Genomic DNA, 17,627 nt, shown 5'->3' with positions numbered 1-17,627 from the left:
ACCGTCATTATGACTTACTTAGTGTAGACTGATGGCAAATTTATGCATTTAAAATAAAGTCTACAACACAAAGTTTATAGAAAGTGAAGTGGTCTGAATACTTTATGGATCCACTGTAGTTGTCAAGGAGATTTGTTATTGATTAGTTACCTTGTAAAATTATGCATATCACTTCATTGGCCAAGTGTGCCATTAATCAGGTTGTGAGATACAGTTGGGGAATATATATAGAGAGAGAGAGGGCAATAAAAATAAGGTAGAGAGTCGAAGACCAAAGAACTTAAAAGTGGAGTTATTTCAGCTTCATATCTGATGATAAGAAATGCATTTCTTATAAGATCTCTGTTAATGAGCTCCTTTGGCAAGGGAACACTTGAAAAGAAAACACTGGCATATTGGCAATATCGCTCATTCACACTTAGGAAAAATTCAGCAGCATTGTTGAAGTTACTTTTCTTTCTTCTGGCAGCTCAAAATCTTCCTCTGACAGTGAAATCTCCAAGTCCACATCAATATGCAAAACATTTTCTGTGGAGTATTTCTTATGATAATATCAGTGTTGATGCTGTACTGTAAGGAAGTGTGCAAGACCAAGTTCATCTCATGGTCTTTAGTGACCTAGGATAAAAATCAATGTACTGTAACAGCCTTTGTTGAAGCTTAACAAATGTTTCATCCTACTACCCCTTGATGCTGACTTTTCTTGACAGCAGCCTTGATAGTGTTCAGCTAGATCTTACACTTGGTAATGAGACATGCTGCTATGCAGTTTTGGCAAATGTAATTTTAGAGCATATTTGTACTGTGATTATGAAGGAAAATATTGTGCAAGGAATATAATGTTCATTAGGATTATAATGCTTGCACGTTTGCACAAGTATTACATGCTTTTAAAACCCCTGATTAATTAGTTAACTAAGTAACCAGCTAATTCACTAGCAAAACAGGTAAAACTATTATGGCTGCATCTTCAAATTCAATGTACAGTATTCCTCATAGTTGTCATTGCTGAAGGTCATGTTTTGAATAAATATTTTTTAAACACATTTTTCAGTTTGTTAGTTTTAAATCTGTTTGGAATTCCCCTTAATTTAGATTTTTTTTTCTCCCCTTCTAGATGTGGGAGTCCAAGATCATGCAGTCCAAAGCAGTTGAAGGATTTGTAAATGAGACCTTCAATCCTTCAAATTTTGTTCTTCAGCTTCCCCCAAACTTTAACCATACTCTACAGAAGTCAACAGGTTTGATTTTAACTTTCAGATAACCATTTTACAATTGAAAACTTGTCTTTGCTGAAAAACTGTTACTTGAGAAGCTTACGTTGGAATACTAATAGCTGTATTTTTGGGAATGCTTTAAAATTTTTAAAATTTCTTGCTTAATTGTAAAAAAAAAAAAAAAAAAAAAAAAAAAGGTTCAAGTTCCCAGGAAAAGCCAAAGCCCAAGCAGCTGCTAGGTTCATCTTTGTATTAAAGCTATTATGTTTTTAAGTAAATGGTGTCTGTCTGTCTATATGTGAACATAAGTTTTTACCATTTTTTTTTTTTTAAATGTCCTTGAATATTTCAATGGACATGTGAAAATGGAAAAGTGTTGCAGACTGCAGGTTTGGCTACCAGTGTCAGTACAGGCACACGATTCAAATATAAGGTTATCCTGTAAAGCCTTTTTCCATGCATCTTCCTTACTTGGCAAAGGAAATGTCTTGCAGAGGAGGTGTATTCTGGTAAATGGCCAGTACTACAGTTATGTGGTCCAGTATACCTGTATTGGAAAAGAACAGAAAAACTCAAATTTTAAGATGATACAGCATCAGCAATTTGGGATTTTCAGTACCGGAAGTAATGTCAACATTCCTGCCATTAACCTCCCCTTCCCTTGACACTCGCTGTTGCAGTTGTGGAAATTCCCATTTCATAGATTTTATGAAATGAAACTACGTTCTACGTCTTGATCTTGGCTTCATGGTTATCAAGTGGAAAGTGTAGTGTAGTGTAGAGTAGAGTGAAGGGGGAGTGGGGCGGGGTGCACCAGGGAGTCTAGCAATTGTGAACACACATGAGGGAGGCTGAGATTTGGAGTTATCCATTATTTGTTTCAGAAGTATTTTAAGAATGGTACTGAAGTCCAAAATCTGAAAACAGTAACAAAGTCAGAATTTTATTTCACGTTCCAAAATTACTTAATACCCAAAAGTGTTCTTTACTACTTCAGTTCTGTTTTTTGGCTGTGGATATAGTATGTCAATGGAGGAAAAGAAAAGCAATCCTGCAGATGAGATGCAGCTAAATGAATATATTATTTTTTTTTTTTTAGCTGAGAGAAGTTTTTTGGGAGAAAAGTAAGAATTTGATCTTATTTTCCCAACTAATTCAGTTATTGAATTTGTAAAACACATTAGTCTCACACAGTCAGCTGCAGTATTAGGACTATATCAAGACTACTTTACTTAGCAGGATACTAGCTTGAATGATCCTCCAGTCTAAGTGCTGTTGTAGTAGAATGATAGCAGAACTAAGTAATTAATTCATGGCTAGTTTTGTTGTGGTGTAGAGCTTACCATATTCATGGGAAGGTGAACGTCTGCCCATTAACAGTGGTTAAGTTACAACTTGCAACTATGCTTTCTCCACATGTTTAAGTGGCAGATCACAGGGAAAAGAGGGAAATTTTTTTTCCCCCCAAACTTATGAAACATACTTAGAAATACCACAGTAAAACTTAAAAAAAAATTTATCACACATTCTTGGAAGCACTGCATTAGATTGTATCAAATGATTGTAGCACGTACTGTAGGATTGTTGCAAATAGCATTCATTTTAGGGCTTATGAAAAGTCTCGATTCTCATATCATTAGGCTTCACTGTAAATGTCCAGATTAATTTTTTTCTCAGGTTATGTTTAATACTGTATTAGTGTGTTCACCCTTTTATGTTGTGTAGTGTTAATCACTAGATCCTCTGTTTTGTATTGTCACCTTATTGAAAAAGGCACCATTATCAGGATAACCTATCTTCCATAAAGAATAACTGGAGAGTGATAAGTTTATAAAAATTTGAGTTGTTAATTACGCATTACTAGAATTGCATCTTAAGCAGCATTGCTTCCTTTGTTTTACTCTTTTTTTCAGTTTTATAAAGTTACCAAGTCCCTGATAATTTTGATGCTTGTCAACTGTTACATTTTGGAGAAACAACATTATTAATTTTATTATTGTATTATCTCATTACATGTTGGATAGCATTCATGTAGAATGTGTAATAAAATAGAAATTCTATATAATCCACATTCTGCTAGTACCGATGAATAAATAGCTAAATGAATAAGTCAAGTTTTCTTTCTTTATGCAGGATAACAGTTTGAATTGATCAATATTAGAGCCTAACCAATATCATCGGGTGCTGATATATTAGCCGATATTTGGTCTCTATGTAGGCACCAATATTAGTTGACCCTGCACCAATATTATGATGTTGACCCTCTTCCAAACAAAGCATGTTTATTAAGTTATTTTTCTAGTATCTGTCATTCAACCTGTTAAACATATTTTAACATTTTAATTTGTCTAAGAAATCCATTTTGGTCAGGCACTAATCAATGTTATATTAATTTGATTCATTATCATGCCATATTTCAGTCCTATTCACGACAGATGCTATATATACATACAGTATGTATTTTATTTAAAGGCTATTTAAATTGTTAATTAGACCAGCCTAAGAGGTTATTTAAACTTTGCTCCTCTGCGCTGGCTCCAAGATGCACATTGCCATATTCACAGCCAATCTTGACCCACTGCTACTACACAGCTTACGTGGATGATGCAGCAGCGCTAAACCTGACAGATGGTATTTTTAACATAAATACATGCTAAGACAAGCTCATCTGTGGATGATCCTTGCTAATACATACTGCAGCTGAGCCACAGCTTTCATTTGTTTAAAGAATGCTGGGCAGTCTGACCTCTAGGAGCAAAAGAAAAAACTATTAATTACTGCATTTAATGTTTAAGCAATAATGAGCAATTTCCTGTGTTTTTTATGTGTACAGTAATCCCTCGCTATATCGCGCTTCGCCTTTCGCGGCTTCACTCCATCGCGGATTTTATATGTAAGCATATTTAAACATATATCGCGGATTTTTTTGCTGGTTCGCGGATTTCTGCGGACAATGGGTCTTTTAATTTCTGGTACATGCTTCCTTAGTTGGTTTGCCCAGTTGATTTCATACAAGGGACGCTATTGGCAGATGGCTGAGAAGCTACCCAACGTACTTTTCTCTCTCTCTCTCTCTCTCTCTCTTGCGCTGACTTTCTCTGATCCTGACGTAGGGGGATTGAGCAGGGGGGCTGTTCGCACACCTAGACGATAGGGACGCTCGTCAAAAAATGCTGAAAGATTATCTTCACTTTGCTCCCTTCTGTGCTGCTGCTTCCTTTAAGCGACATGCTGCACGGTGCTTCGCATACTTAAAAGCACGAAGGGCACGTATTGATTTTTGGTTGTTTGTTTTTATCTCTCTCTCTCTCTCTGCTCCTGAAGGAGGGGGTGTGAGCTGCCGCCTTCAACAGCTTTGTGCCGCGGTGCTTCGCATACTTAAAAGCCAAACAGCCCTATTGATTTGTTTGCTTTTCTCTATCTCTCTGACATGATCTGCTCCTGACGCGCACTCCTTTGAAGAGGAAGATATGTTTGCATTCTTTTAATTGTGAGACGGAACTGTCATCTCTGTCTTGTCATGGAGCACAGTTTAAACTTTTGAAAAAGAGACAAATGTTTGTTTGCAGTGTTTGAATAACGTTCCTGTCTCTCTACAACCTCCTGTGTTTCTGCGCAAATCTGTGACCCAAGCATGACAATATAAAAATAACCATATAAACATATGGTTTCTACTTCGCGGATTTTCTTATTTCGCAGGTGGCTCTGGAACGCAACCCCCGCGATGGAGGAGGGATTACTGTATTACAGCAAGAATGAAGTGTTTTTGGGGCTGTAGAATCCCATTTTTGTGCTAGACTGTGTTTTCATGTGACACATTTGAGTGTTCACGTGCTTTTTTTACACAAAGTAATCAAGGAGTTGAAAGCAGAGTATGCTTTTAAATGCACCATTAAAAAAAGCAAGAAAAAAAAATTAATAGTACAAATGTGTGTGTGTTTCTGTATATAGTACCTGGAGTTTTAAATTTAGGTTTGAGCAAATTCAGATATACGATAGACATATTTCTAACATGAATACTTGAAACCTTGTCTAATTTGACACTCTTAGTGTGAAAGGTGAAGATGCTTCAGCACTTCCTTTAATATAACTGATACAGAAAGGACTAGGGTGAGACCTGAGAAAGCTGCAGTGCTAATGATTCTAATGAAAGATGTGTAACTCATGAAATAGTGAGTAAATAAGGGATCTGTAAAAGATGAGACAAAAAGTTTTTGATTTTTGTTCGTTGTTAAAGGTGAGGCAGCTCTGTCTAAAAGTTAGTTGCACACAGATGTCTCTTTTTCAGTGGTGGTTAAGTTAATAAGGCAACTTTTTTTTTAATGTACAAATTATAAAAAGTTGGTTATGTGTACTTTTTGTTTGTTTGAGACATATACAGAGCCTCAACTGCAGGAAAAAGTAATTTTGATAGGAGGAAAAAAAATATCCCCCTCTTGTCAAAAACAAAAAAATTGGGTACTTTTACATTATCTTGCAAAACATTTGCATTCTCTTGCAAAAATTCCAGTCTAATATTGGGTACTTAAGATATTCAGAGAAGACACACAAGCAACTTGCATCTGCTGTGAGAATGACTGGGACCTTTTGTTGTGAATTTGTGAAATTCTTTGTTAAAAATGGTAACACTTTGCAGAGATCTACACCTTTAAATAATATTTTTGTGAGTGCTTGTTAGACCAGTTTGAGCATGGTTCTTTTTAGTTAATTAAATTAATTGATACAAGTGGCTCAGCTTAGTAATTGTTAAATAGAAAAATATCACATTAACATCGATATCATCAGATGCTCAACATTTAAATATCAGAAAAGAAAGTGTTATTGTGCCATCTCAAATAATGGCTTCCCTACTTGCTAAATTTTACATGTATTATTTTTAGAGAACATACAATTTAATATGTTGACTTAAATTCACTTTTATTTAGATATTTATTCCTTTTGAGAAATGTCAGTATTTTAATGTCTGAAGCACTTTTTTTTTTTTTTTTTTTTTTTTTTTTAATTTGTAGCATCAATTGTAATTCCTGCTGGTCAGAATGTTCAAAACTTTACATCAACTGATGTGGTGAGTTTGATCTCAGAATCCATCCATTTAAAATAATTGTATTTGATTTTGATAAAGTTTTAAGTTGCAGTTATCCAAAACGTACCATTTTGGGGGTATGTTCTGCATTTTTTGTGACAGCGAGTAATTTCTTAGGTTCATAAGGTTAATGTTGTTACATTTACAGAGTAATAGATTCTTGCATGTGTGCTTACTATACTTACAATGCTTCTTTAAAATTTAACCTGTCCCTAACTTTATAAGTTATGGAACGTAATTTTTCTTTGTGGAATGTCATGGAGAAATCTTTGTGACAGTTTCTGCACCTAGAATAATGCCAAGGATGCCAAAGGCCTACACAAAGGTCGCCTTTATGAAATTAAGAAACAAGTGAGGGATGAACACAGATTGCCAATCTGGACATAACAGAAAGAAAATGCTCCTTTCCATATAAGCCTGGTATACTTGTCTCGAGTACCTGCCTGTCTGGCAGTATGATTTGCCCAGTTTTGTCAAAAGCACTCCCTCACAACCTGTTTTTTATGTCTGTCTTTCTCTTGTCTGTTTAGCCTTCATCTTAACTTCCCTCCCAACTATAAAATACTAAGCACATTTTATGTGAAGTGTCTTAAGCCATCTCCCAGTGTTGGGGGATATCCCACTTTTTGTATTGAAACATAAGACTAATGTTTCACCAAACAGCTCCTGGTAACACTTCACTCCTTAGTCACCATACAAGACCATTCAGCTACCGGTGTAAACGGGTGTCGTGGTCTCATTTTTTCTTGTTTGAAACTTTGTGCTGCCACCTATCTAAGTAGAGGAGAAAGGCTGTTTCCTGTCACTCTGCATTTTTTATTTGTCAAGAGAGGAGACCAGTGTGGCCTATTAGTGAAGGCTTGATTTAAGAGCCAGATCAGGTCAGAAATATTCTGGAAGTATATCAACAAATTAAATCAGCTTGTGAAGACAAAGCTCCTCAAATTGATGATTTAAAAATTTAAGTAACAAACTGAACACAAGGACATGAAGTATAGTTAAAATCACAAAAAACTCCTCCTCTTTTGTGTACTGTTGTTTCACTGCTCAGGTAATATGCTCTGAAATAATTAACTGATTGTTTAATCATAGATATGCTCTTTTAGATAATAGTAAGCCTAGTACTTGTGATAAATATACAGTAAGTTATAATTAATATACATTTCTTTGCCTAATTATTTCCTTACTTTTCATTATGTGTGTTGTGTGTTATTTAGGATTAAACAGAAAAGTAAAGCATGTTATTTTTAGGACAAAATGTAATAGGAAGTAGGAGTTTCTGTGCAGCTATGCTTGAACTTACAAAAAAAAGAAAGATATCTTGAAGACAGGTCTGAATTTGTGTAATCACTGCTAAATTGTTGTATGAATATTTATTACATTAACTACTTAATAGAAAGTAATAACCATACACAGGAAACAAGATAAAGTATTATTACATATCAATTGCATTTAATCTTTTATCTTTGTATTTTATTCCTCAATAAATAAGATAAAAACATTTAACAGTAAACTTGGTCTAGATTCTTAGTTTTCTGCTCTAAAAAGTAAAGGTGTGGGAGGGATATCACTGACTGATCAAGTAGGAACAGTGTTCTGAATTACAGGCCTGTGGGGTAAAGGCCTACAAAATGTAAACCAAACCTGTTACAGCCCCAGCATCAAGTTCTAGGACCAGAGATCTGGAACTGCTGGCCGAAACGTAACGGCCATAGGGTCACCATTGCCTCTGTAGAATGGAAAGGAGAGACTGATAACTAAGTTGCTCTCGACCTGTTGCTTGGTGCCGTAAGCTGCCTCTGCACCATTTTCGATTTAATCGATGTACAATAATAAAACTCCTAGCCTTTTGATTCCTGGTGATAATGGGGGAAAAAGTGTTCCTTTGTCCCTTTTTATTCATAGTTCTTATTTACATGTGTTTTTTTTTTTTTTCTTTTTGGGATGTGTACAAAAATTCCTTTTAAATTTGTGAATATTAACACTTTATTCTGGAAATGTAACGGTTCATTTTGGTTAAACAAATGATATTGTAAATATTACAGTAGTGCTTACAAAGATCTATACAACACTTTATGCTTAGTGCTCACACTGACGAAAATGGAAAAAAAAAATGAATGCTGAGGTTGATTCCTAATTCTAGAATGCTGACTTTACATGCATTCAACAACAACAACAATAATATTTATTTACAGTATATAGCACATTTTCATACAAATAATGTAGCTCAAAGTGCTTTACATGATGAAGAAAAGAAAAATAAAAGACAAAGTAAGAATTAAAATAAGATGACATTAATTAACATAGAGTAAGGTCCGATGGTCAGGGAGGACAGAAAAACAAAAAAAAAAAAAAACTCCAGATGGCTGGAGAGAAAAAAAATAAAATCTGCAGGGGTTCCAGACCATGAGACCGCCCAGCCCTTATAGGCATTCTACCTAATATAAATGAACAGTCCTCTTTGTATTTAGGGTTCTCATGGAAGGATTTGATGATGACGATCATGCAGACTTCTGGCTTTTAATCCATCAATGTAGGAACATCCTGATGCTTTGATTAGGTGGTGGTGGCGCAGGTTGCCACCACAAAAAACCAGGAAAAGAAACAGAAGAGAGAGTAGGGGTTAATACGGATTTTAGAGCCACCATGAATAGTTTATTATAATGAATTAAATATACAGAGTATCAGGATTAAATTAAAGTGAAGTTATGAGAAGGCCATGTTAAAGTAATGTGTTTTCAGCAGTTTTTTTAAAGTGCTCCACTGTATTAGCCTGGCGAATTCCTATTGGCAGGCTATTCCAGATTTTAGGTGCATAACAGCAGAAGGCCGCCTCACCACTTCTTTTAAGTTTTGCTCTTGGAATTCTAAGCACACTCATTTGAGGATCTGAGATTGCGATTTGGAATATAGGGTGTCAGACATTCTGAAATATAAGATGTAGCGAGATTATTTAAGGCTTTATAAACCATAAGCAGTATTTTAAAGTCAGTTCTGAATGACACAGGTAACCAGTGTAGTGACATAAAAACTGGAGAAATGTGCTCGGATTTTCTTTTCCTAGTTAGGATTATAGCAGCTGCATTCTGCACTAGTTGCAAACGATGTCTTTTTTTGGGTAGTCCTGCGAGGAGTGCGTTACAGTAATCTAGTCGACTGAAAACAAAAGCGTGAACTAATTTCTCAGCATCTTTCAATGATCTAAGAGGTCTAACTTTTGCTATGTTTCTTAAGTGAAAAAATGCTGTCCTAGTGATCAGATTAATATCCATCCATCCATCCATTGTCTCCCGCTTATCCGAGGTCGAGTCGCGGGGGCAGCAGCTTGAGCAGAGATGCCCAGACTTCCCTCTCCCCGGCCACTTCTTCTAGCTCTTCCGGGAGAATCCCAAGGCGTTCCCAGGCCAGTCGAGAGACATAGTCCCTCCAACGTGTCCTGGGTCTTCCCTGGGGCCTCCTCCCAGTTAGACGTGCCCGGAACACCTCACCAGGGAGGTGTCCAGGAGGCATCCTGATCAGATGCCCGAGCCACCTCATCTGACTCCTCTCGATGCGGAGGAGCAGCGGCTCTACTCTGAGCCCCTCCCGGATGACTGAGCTTCTCACCCTATCTTTAAGGGAAAGCCCAGACACCCTGCGGAGGAAACTCATTTCAGCCGCTTGTATTCGCGATCTTGTTCTTTCGGTCACTACCCATAGCTCATGACCATAGGTGAGGGTAGGAACATAGATCAACTGGTAAATTGAGAGCTTCGCCTTGCGGCTCAGCTCCTTTTTCACCACGACAGACCGATGCAGCGCCCGCATTACTGCGGATGCCGCACCGCTCCGCCTGTCGATCTCACGCTCCATTCTTCCCTCACTCGTGAACAAGACCCTGAGATACTTGAACTCCTCCACTTGGGGCAGGATCTCGCTACCAACCCTGAGAGGGCACTCCACCCTTTTCCGGCTGAGGACCATGGTCTCGGATTTGGAGGTGCTGATTCTCATCCCAGCTGCTTCACACTCGGCTGCGAACTGATCCAGAGAGAGCTGAAGATCACGGCCTGATGAAGCAAACAGGACAACATCATCTGCAAAAAGCAGTGACCCAATCCTGAGCCCACCAAACCGGACCCCCTCAACGCCCTGGCTGCGCCTAGAAATTCTGTCCATAAAAGTTATGAACAGAATCGGTGACAAAGGGCAGCCCTGGCGGAGTCCAACTCTCACTGGAAATGGGTTCGACTTACTGCCGGCAATGCGGACCAAGCTCTGGCACCGATCGTACAGGGACCGAACAGCCCTTATCAGGGGGGCCGGTACCCCATACTCTCGGAGTACCCCCCACAGGATTCCCCGAGGGACACGGTCGAATGCCTTTTCCAAGTCCACAAAACACATGTAGACTGGTTGGGCAAACTCCCATGCACCCTCCAGGACCCTGCTAAGGGTATAGAGCTGGTCCACTGTTCCGCGACCAGGACGAAAACCACACTGTTCCTCCTGAATCCGAGGCGCGACTATCCGACGGACCCTCCTCTCCAGGACCCCTTGATAGACTTTTCCAGGGAGGCTGAGGAGTGTGATCCCTCTGTAGTTGGAACACACCCTCCGATCCCCCTTCTTAAAGAAGGGGACTACCACCCCGGTCTGCCAATCCAGAGGCACTGTCCCTGATGTCCATGCGATGTTGCAGAGGTGTGTCAACCAAGACAGTCCTACAACATCCAGAGCCTTGAGGAACTCCGGGCGTGTCTCATCCACCCCCGGGGCCCTGCCACCAAGGAGTTTTTTGACCACCTCGGTGACCTCAGTCCCAGAGATGGGGGAGCCCACCTCTGAGTCCCCAGGCTCTGCTTCCTCATTGGAAGGCATATTAATGGGATTGAGGAGGTCTTCGAAGTACTCCCCCCACCGACCCACAACGTCCCGAGTCGAGGTCAGCAGCGCACCATCCCCACCATATACAGTGTTGACACTGCACTGCTTCCCCTTCCTGAGATGCCGGATGGTGGACCAGAATCTCCTCGAAGCCGTCCGAAAGTCATTCTCCATGGCCTCCCCAAACTCCTCCCACGCCCGAGTTTTTGCCTCAGCAACCACCAAAGCCACATTCCGCTTGGCCTGCCGGTACGTATCAGCTGCCTACAGGGTCCCACAGGACAAAAGGGTCCTGTAGGACTCCTTCTTCAGCTTGACGGCATCCTTCACCGCCGGTGTCCACCAGCGGGTTCGGGGATTGCCGCCACGACAGGCACCGACCACCTTACGGCCACAGCTCCGGTCAGCTGCCTCAACAATAGAGGCACGGAACATGGCCCATTCGGACTCAATGTCCCCCACCTCCCTCGGGATGTGGTCGAAGTTCTGCCGGAGGTGGGAGTTGAAGCTACTTCTGACAGGGGGCTCTGCCAGACGTTCCCAGCAGACAACACGTTTGGGCCTACCACGCCTGATGAATATGCGATTTTAAAATTCAGGTTACAGTGAACAGTTACCCATAAGTTTTTTACCTCCATCTTGACTTTTAATCCTAATGCATTGAGTTTATTTCTAATCACCTCATTGTATCCATTATTGCCAATCAATAAAATTTCTGTTTTCTTTTTATTTAGCTTGAGAAAATTACTATTCATCCATTCAGAAATACAAGAAAGACATTGTATTAGTGAATCAACAGAGTTGGGGTCATCAGGTGCTATTGATAAATACAGCTGTGTGTCATCAGCATAGCTGTGGTAGCTCACGTTGTGCCCTGAGATAATCTGACCTAACGGAAGCATGTAGATTGAGAAAAGCAGCGGACCCAGGATAGAGCCTTGTGGAACACCATATAGGATATCCTGTGTCTTTGAGTTGTAATTACCACAACTAACGAAGAATTTTCTCCCCACCAGCTAGGATTCAAACTAATTTAAGACACTGCCAGAGAGGCCCACCCATTGACTAAGGCGATTTCTAAGAATGTTGTGATCAATGGTGTCAAATGCGGCACTCAGATCTAAGAGGATGAGAACAGATAAATGACCTCTGTCTGCATTTACCCGCAAATCATTTACTACTTTAACGAGTACAGTTTCTGTGCTGTGATTTTTTCTAAAACCAGACTGAAACTTATCAAGAGTAGCATGTTTATTGAGGTGGTCATTTAACTACATAATGACTGCCTTCTCTAGAATTTTACTTAAGAAAGGCAGGTTAGAGATGGGTCTAAAATTTTCAAAAGCAGAGGGGTCAAGATTATTTTTCTTAAGTAGGGGTTTAACTACAGCAGTCTTAAGATAGTAAACTCGTCATTAGATACGGGGGTCTTCCAAGACTATGTCAAGAATACTATCAATTAGCAAAAAAACTTGTTGGTATTGGGTCAAGGACGCAGGTGGAGGGTTTCAGATGAGAAATTATTCTATGTAAATCAGGTAAATCTAACCTGGTGAAAGAATTTAATTTGTTTATAATAGAGTACTGGGGCTTAAGAGGATCCGCAGTGTTGGGGAGATATACTATGTTATTTCTAATATCATTAATTTTTTGATTGAAAAATACAGCAATAGCCTCACAGGTTTTACTGGAAGTATTTTGGAGGCATTCCTTTGCATTACCTGGGTTTAGCAGACGATCAATCGTAGAGAATAAGACTCTGGGATTACTAACATTGTTATTTATAATCTTAGAGAAATACTGTAGCAGCTCCTCTCAAGACGGATTGTGTTATTGTATTCTGTTCTTTTAACCTTCACTATTTCATAGTGGATAGTTAGTTTAGTTTTCCTCCATTTACGCGCAGCTATACGGCATGTTTTCTTTAAATCAGACACTCTTTGGGTCTTCCATGGTATAACAATGCTAGAAGATTTTTTAACTGTCTTTTCAGGTGCAACTATATAAACGGCAGCTCTCACTTTAGTATTAAATTTTTCCACCTTACTGTTTACATTATCCTCGCTATTATAGTTGGCACTATAAACGTACTGGTTGCTTAGAATGTTTGAAAGTTTTAAAGCTGCTGATGAATCAAAGAAGCGTTTAACAATGTGCTTCTCATGAATGTTTTCTATCATTCTTTCTATATTAAATAGTAAAAGAAAATGGTCTGATAGACCAATATCAATGACCTGCTTTACATCAACTTTTAGTCCTTTGGTAATTACTATGTCTAACGTATGACCTGCTTTATGTGTAGGCTGATTAACGAGTTATCTCAAATCAAGAGTCCGGGAGGTTCATGAATTTTTTTACTTTTGGGTCACACTGATTATCGATATGAAAGTTAAAGTCGCCGACTATTAGGGGTGTGTCATAGTTTGTAATTAAAATTGACATTAAATCTGAGCATTCCTCAAAGAAAGACGCGTTAAATTTAGGAGGTCTATACACAGATAATACTAGAATGTGAGAATCTCCATGAATAACAACGGCGAGATACTCAAAGGACTTGAATTTACCAAAACTGACATCTTTACACTTTAACCGGCTCGAGTAAATATTTCCTAAGCCACCACCCTTCTTTCCCTGGCGATCCACACGAGTAAAACTGTAATCCGTAGGCGCAGATTCGATTAGAACAGCTGCACCATCTGAGCTAAGCCATGTTTCACTTAGTGCAATAAAATCAATTTTTCTATCACTAACAAGATTGTTGATAAAGAACGTCTTGTTAGTTAAAGCTCTAACACTTAATAGTGCCGTATTTAATGTTTCGGAGGGGCAGAGCTGAATTCTATGTGCATTATTGGTATTTGGAACAGAACTTAAGTTATTTTTGTTAGCGCCGCTCTGTGTGTATTTTTTATTTAATCTATAATCTGTTTTTATAGTTTTAATACATTGTTCATCTAAAGTAGTAATTGTAATTAAATTATTGGTGTTTATGCCGCACTGCCTAGATTTTTTACGTGCATTGAGATTGGTTATTAGAGTATTAATGTTGTGTACTTTTACGGAAGACTTTATTAAGCAATTATCATGTTCTAGCAAAGCATTAGCATTACGGAAGGGGTTAAGAGTAGAAATACAGTCAAGAGAGACGAATTACCTTAGCAATGTTTTTGGAGAGGACTCGGGCTCCGAATCTATTGGGATGCAGGCCTTCCCGCTTGAAGAAATGCGGCCTTTCCCAGAAGAGGTCCCAGTTATCGATGAACCCGATGTCTTGATTCTCGCAGAAGCCTTTCAGCCAGTTGTTTAATCCCAGCAAACGACTGTAGTATTCATTTGATCGTCTAACGAGAGGTAGTGGACCCAAAATGAAGATCCTTGCCGATGGGGTCCTCTCCTTCGTGTATTTAATTAGTGCTGCGAAGTCAGCCTTGACAATCTCCGACTGTCGGTGCCTCACGTCGTTTACACCGGCGTGTAATACAATGGATCCCACTGCCCTGTTCTTGTGCTTCTCGTAGATTGTCGGCGCACGTCTCATCACATCTTGGACACGAACACCGGGAAAACAAGAAACAAGATTTCGACTGTTTATACATTATTGCTTTTTATGTGCTGCTTTTTTTTAAAAAAAAAAATTATTTTAGGTGTTTTTAATACTATTTTAACCATATAAAGGTACTGTTGTGTTCGTTTTTCTTTAAATTGTGCATCTGCCAGATAAAGTACTCTTAATTGTGTAATCTTAATGAAAGGTTGTTTGTGTCAACCTTTGTTTCTGGGCTTGTATTAACAAATGGAATTGTCTGTATCTAGCCGCCAAACACTTCCTGGCTTTACAGAAAGGAACAGACATAATAAGGATTTTTTATTCAGGGCTGTTTGTACCAGTGTTAGGTCAGGGTGACTTGGTTTTATGATTGATAAGGAAAGAGAATTTTACTTGTAAATGGTGTGGAAGTAAGAGGAAAGACCTCTTTTATAAAATAAATGTTTTTTTTTTCTTTAACATCTTTTTCCCTGCCCTCTAACTTTGTTTTATTGCTTTTTTTATTACTTTTTGTTTAGAAAACTTAAACACACTGCAGAACCCATCTTTTTAAATTGTGGGAAGATTGTAATTTTTGTCACTTGGTGCACTTTGCTTAAATTGAAAAGAGTGCTAAAATAGTTTTATATCTGTTAGTTCAGCTTTACACAGAAGCCCTTGTAGTGTTATTGTCTTAATGTATTTTCAAGTAGAACTGTGGCAGAAGTAAAAATGATACATTTAAATATGCAATAATTACGAAGTCTAACTTTTAAAATGACCTCTAATGTGAAGGGCTTAGACCCGTTTCTGTAGAGAAGCTATTAAGACGACTATGTATAGTACAATACAGTTCAAAGGAGGTTATGCTTAGGCTCTAAAATGCATTGCTGAGGCTTCCTCTGGAGTATTGCATGCTGTTTGGGCCTTCGGGCTACAAAAAAGACATAGCAGCACTTGATACATTCCAGAAAAGAGCAACTAGGCTGATTATAGGACATCGAGTTAGGTGTTGTGGAGAAAATTTTTTTTTCCCATATCCAAAGAGGTAGGATGATTGAGGTGTTTACAGTTATGAAGTGATTAGTACTTTACAATGGATTCCAGCTGTTTCTTTAACATGAGTTTTTCAGAAGGAACAGATGTAAACTTATTAAAAGTAAATATTGCAGAAATCATAGGAAGTTTTTGTTCTTATAGAGAACCATAACCATATTCAATAAATTACAAAGTAGTGTTGATAGATAGTATAAACTGCAGTGTCTTTGAAAACATGTTAGTTTGGAGAAATTAGGTGGATAGGATTAGTGAGTTTTACTGGGCTGAAATGCATGTCCTCATCAAAATTTGTTTGATGTTGTAATTAAATAGTCATTACTTTGAGTAGGTCAATTACCAGTCACTTGTTTAATGAATATGAATGATAAGCAGTAGCAATTAAATTAACAGGGAAGTATGGTTAGTGACATTTATTCATTATCCCATGCAACATGGGAAACACTGCAGTAGAATTAATTTTAAACTGTTTCTGAAACCATAAGAAAACTAAAAGAATACAATATTTATAAGAAAATAACCTGATTTATTTGGCAATTGCATAGACAGAACATGTTTTTGGACATGGCAAGCTAAAACTCTTTAACAAAAAGTACTGTTTAGCAGTATTTTGAGACATGAATAATGGTAACAAGGCCAAGTGCAAAAATGATGATATGGTGGTCAGGCTTGTGGAGGCTCTTAAAGGGCAAGTACCAAAAAAAATCAAACTGCATTCATAAAGAAGTCAAGTTTTGTCATGTGGGCAGAGTACAATGAAATTCTTACTTGCAGGTTTCCTCAGAACAGTTGACAAAAGTACAGTACCAAAAGTAAAAGGAACAAAATGAATACAAAACATACAGTATGTAAAGTGTATATTGTAAATTATTTGCAAAGTGGTATAAATATTCACAAACAAACATATAGTATTCACCTGTCTGTAGTCAAGGATCTTCAGTCCATCCATTATCCAACCCGCTATATCCTAACTACAGGGTCACGGGGGTCTGCTGGAGCCAATCCCAGCCAACACAGGGCGCAAGGCAGGAAACAAACCCCAGGCAGGGCGCCAGCCCACCGCAGAGGATCTTCAGTTGATTGTAAATAAACATTATTGGTTTCCCAAAATCGTGGAACTCTTTTTCAACTTGGTAAAAAAAAAAAAAAACACAAATTTAAAAAATAGAAAATTTATTGAAAATACAAAACATAATAATGCAGATCTATATTACTAAACGATAGTTTAATTTATGCACGGAGGCGCATGCGCACACGCCTCGGCGTCCCAGAGTCAGTAGGTGGCGCCCAAACAACACAACCTGTAAACTAAACTTGCTCTAATCCACTGTGCCAGCAGTCAGTGTGGCATATTTGGATCACATGACGGTAATTCAGTATTAAAAGTAATTTCAATTATGATTCCTAACAGTAAACGACATCTACCTAACGACACAGCCACAGAACAACAAAGACGAGACCGCATAGATAAAAACAATAAACGGAGGCTCCTACAATGTGCTTCAAAAACACCACACGCAAAGAAGTCACGGCTCCAGACAACAAAGACGACACCGCATGGATAAAAACAATACACGGAGGATTCTACAACGCGCTTCAGACACACCAGAAGCAAAGACGTCATGGCTCCACAATGAAAGAGCTCAACTAATGGAAATACAAAACAAGCCCGTATGGATAAACACAATGAACAAGTGCACCCACAACGCGCTTCTGACACAGCACAGGCAAAGGAGGCACGGCTCCAAATGGAAGGAGCTCAACGATTAGTAATAGAAACACGAGCCCGTATGGCTACGACCTGTAAACGAGCCCATATGGAGAAAAACGATGAACGAAGGCGCCCACACAAAGAAACCGCTTTAGTACAAATAGGTTT

At 38.5% G+C, this 17,627-nt stretch overlaps 1 protein-coding gene across 2 annotated transcripts in view; it reads left to right on the top strand.

The window, feature by feature from the left end:
- gtf2a1l (general transcription factor IIA, 1-like) overlaps positions 1–17,627 on the top strand; it is a 51,122-nt gene that overhangs the window by 11,972 nt on the left and 21,523 nt on the right. For both annotated transcript variants that reach the window (XM_028820982.2, XM_028820981.2), the window contains 2 exons: positions 1,118–1,241; positions 6,227–6,282. In XM_028820982.2, coding sequence (XP_028676815.2) covers positions 1,118–1,241; positions 6,227–6,282 — 180 coding nt within the window. The remainder of the gene's footprint in view (positions 1–1,117; positions 1,242–6,226; positions 6,283–17,627) is intronic.

This window comes from Erpetoichthys calabaricus, chromosome 15 (assembly GCF_900747795.2).
Source record: "Erpetoichthys calabaricus chromosome 15, fErpCal1.3, whole genome shotgun sequence".
NCBI lineage: Eukaryota > Metazoa > Chordata > Cladistia > Polypteriformes > Polypteridae > Erpetoichthys > Erpetoichthys calabaricus.
Note: the sequence above shows the minus strand (reverse complement) of the source record. Positions and strands in the feature narration are given on the sequence as shown.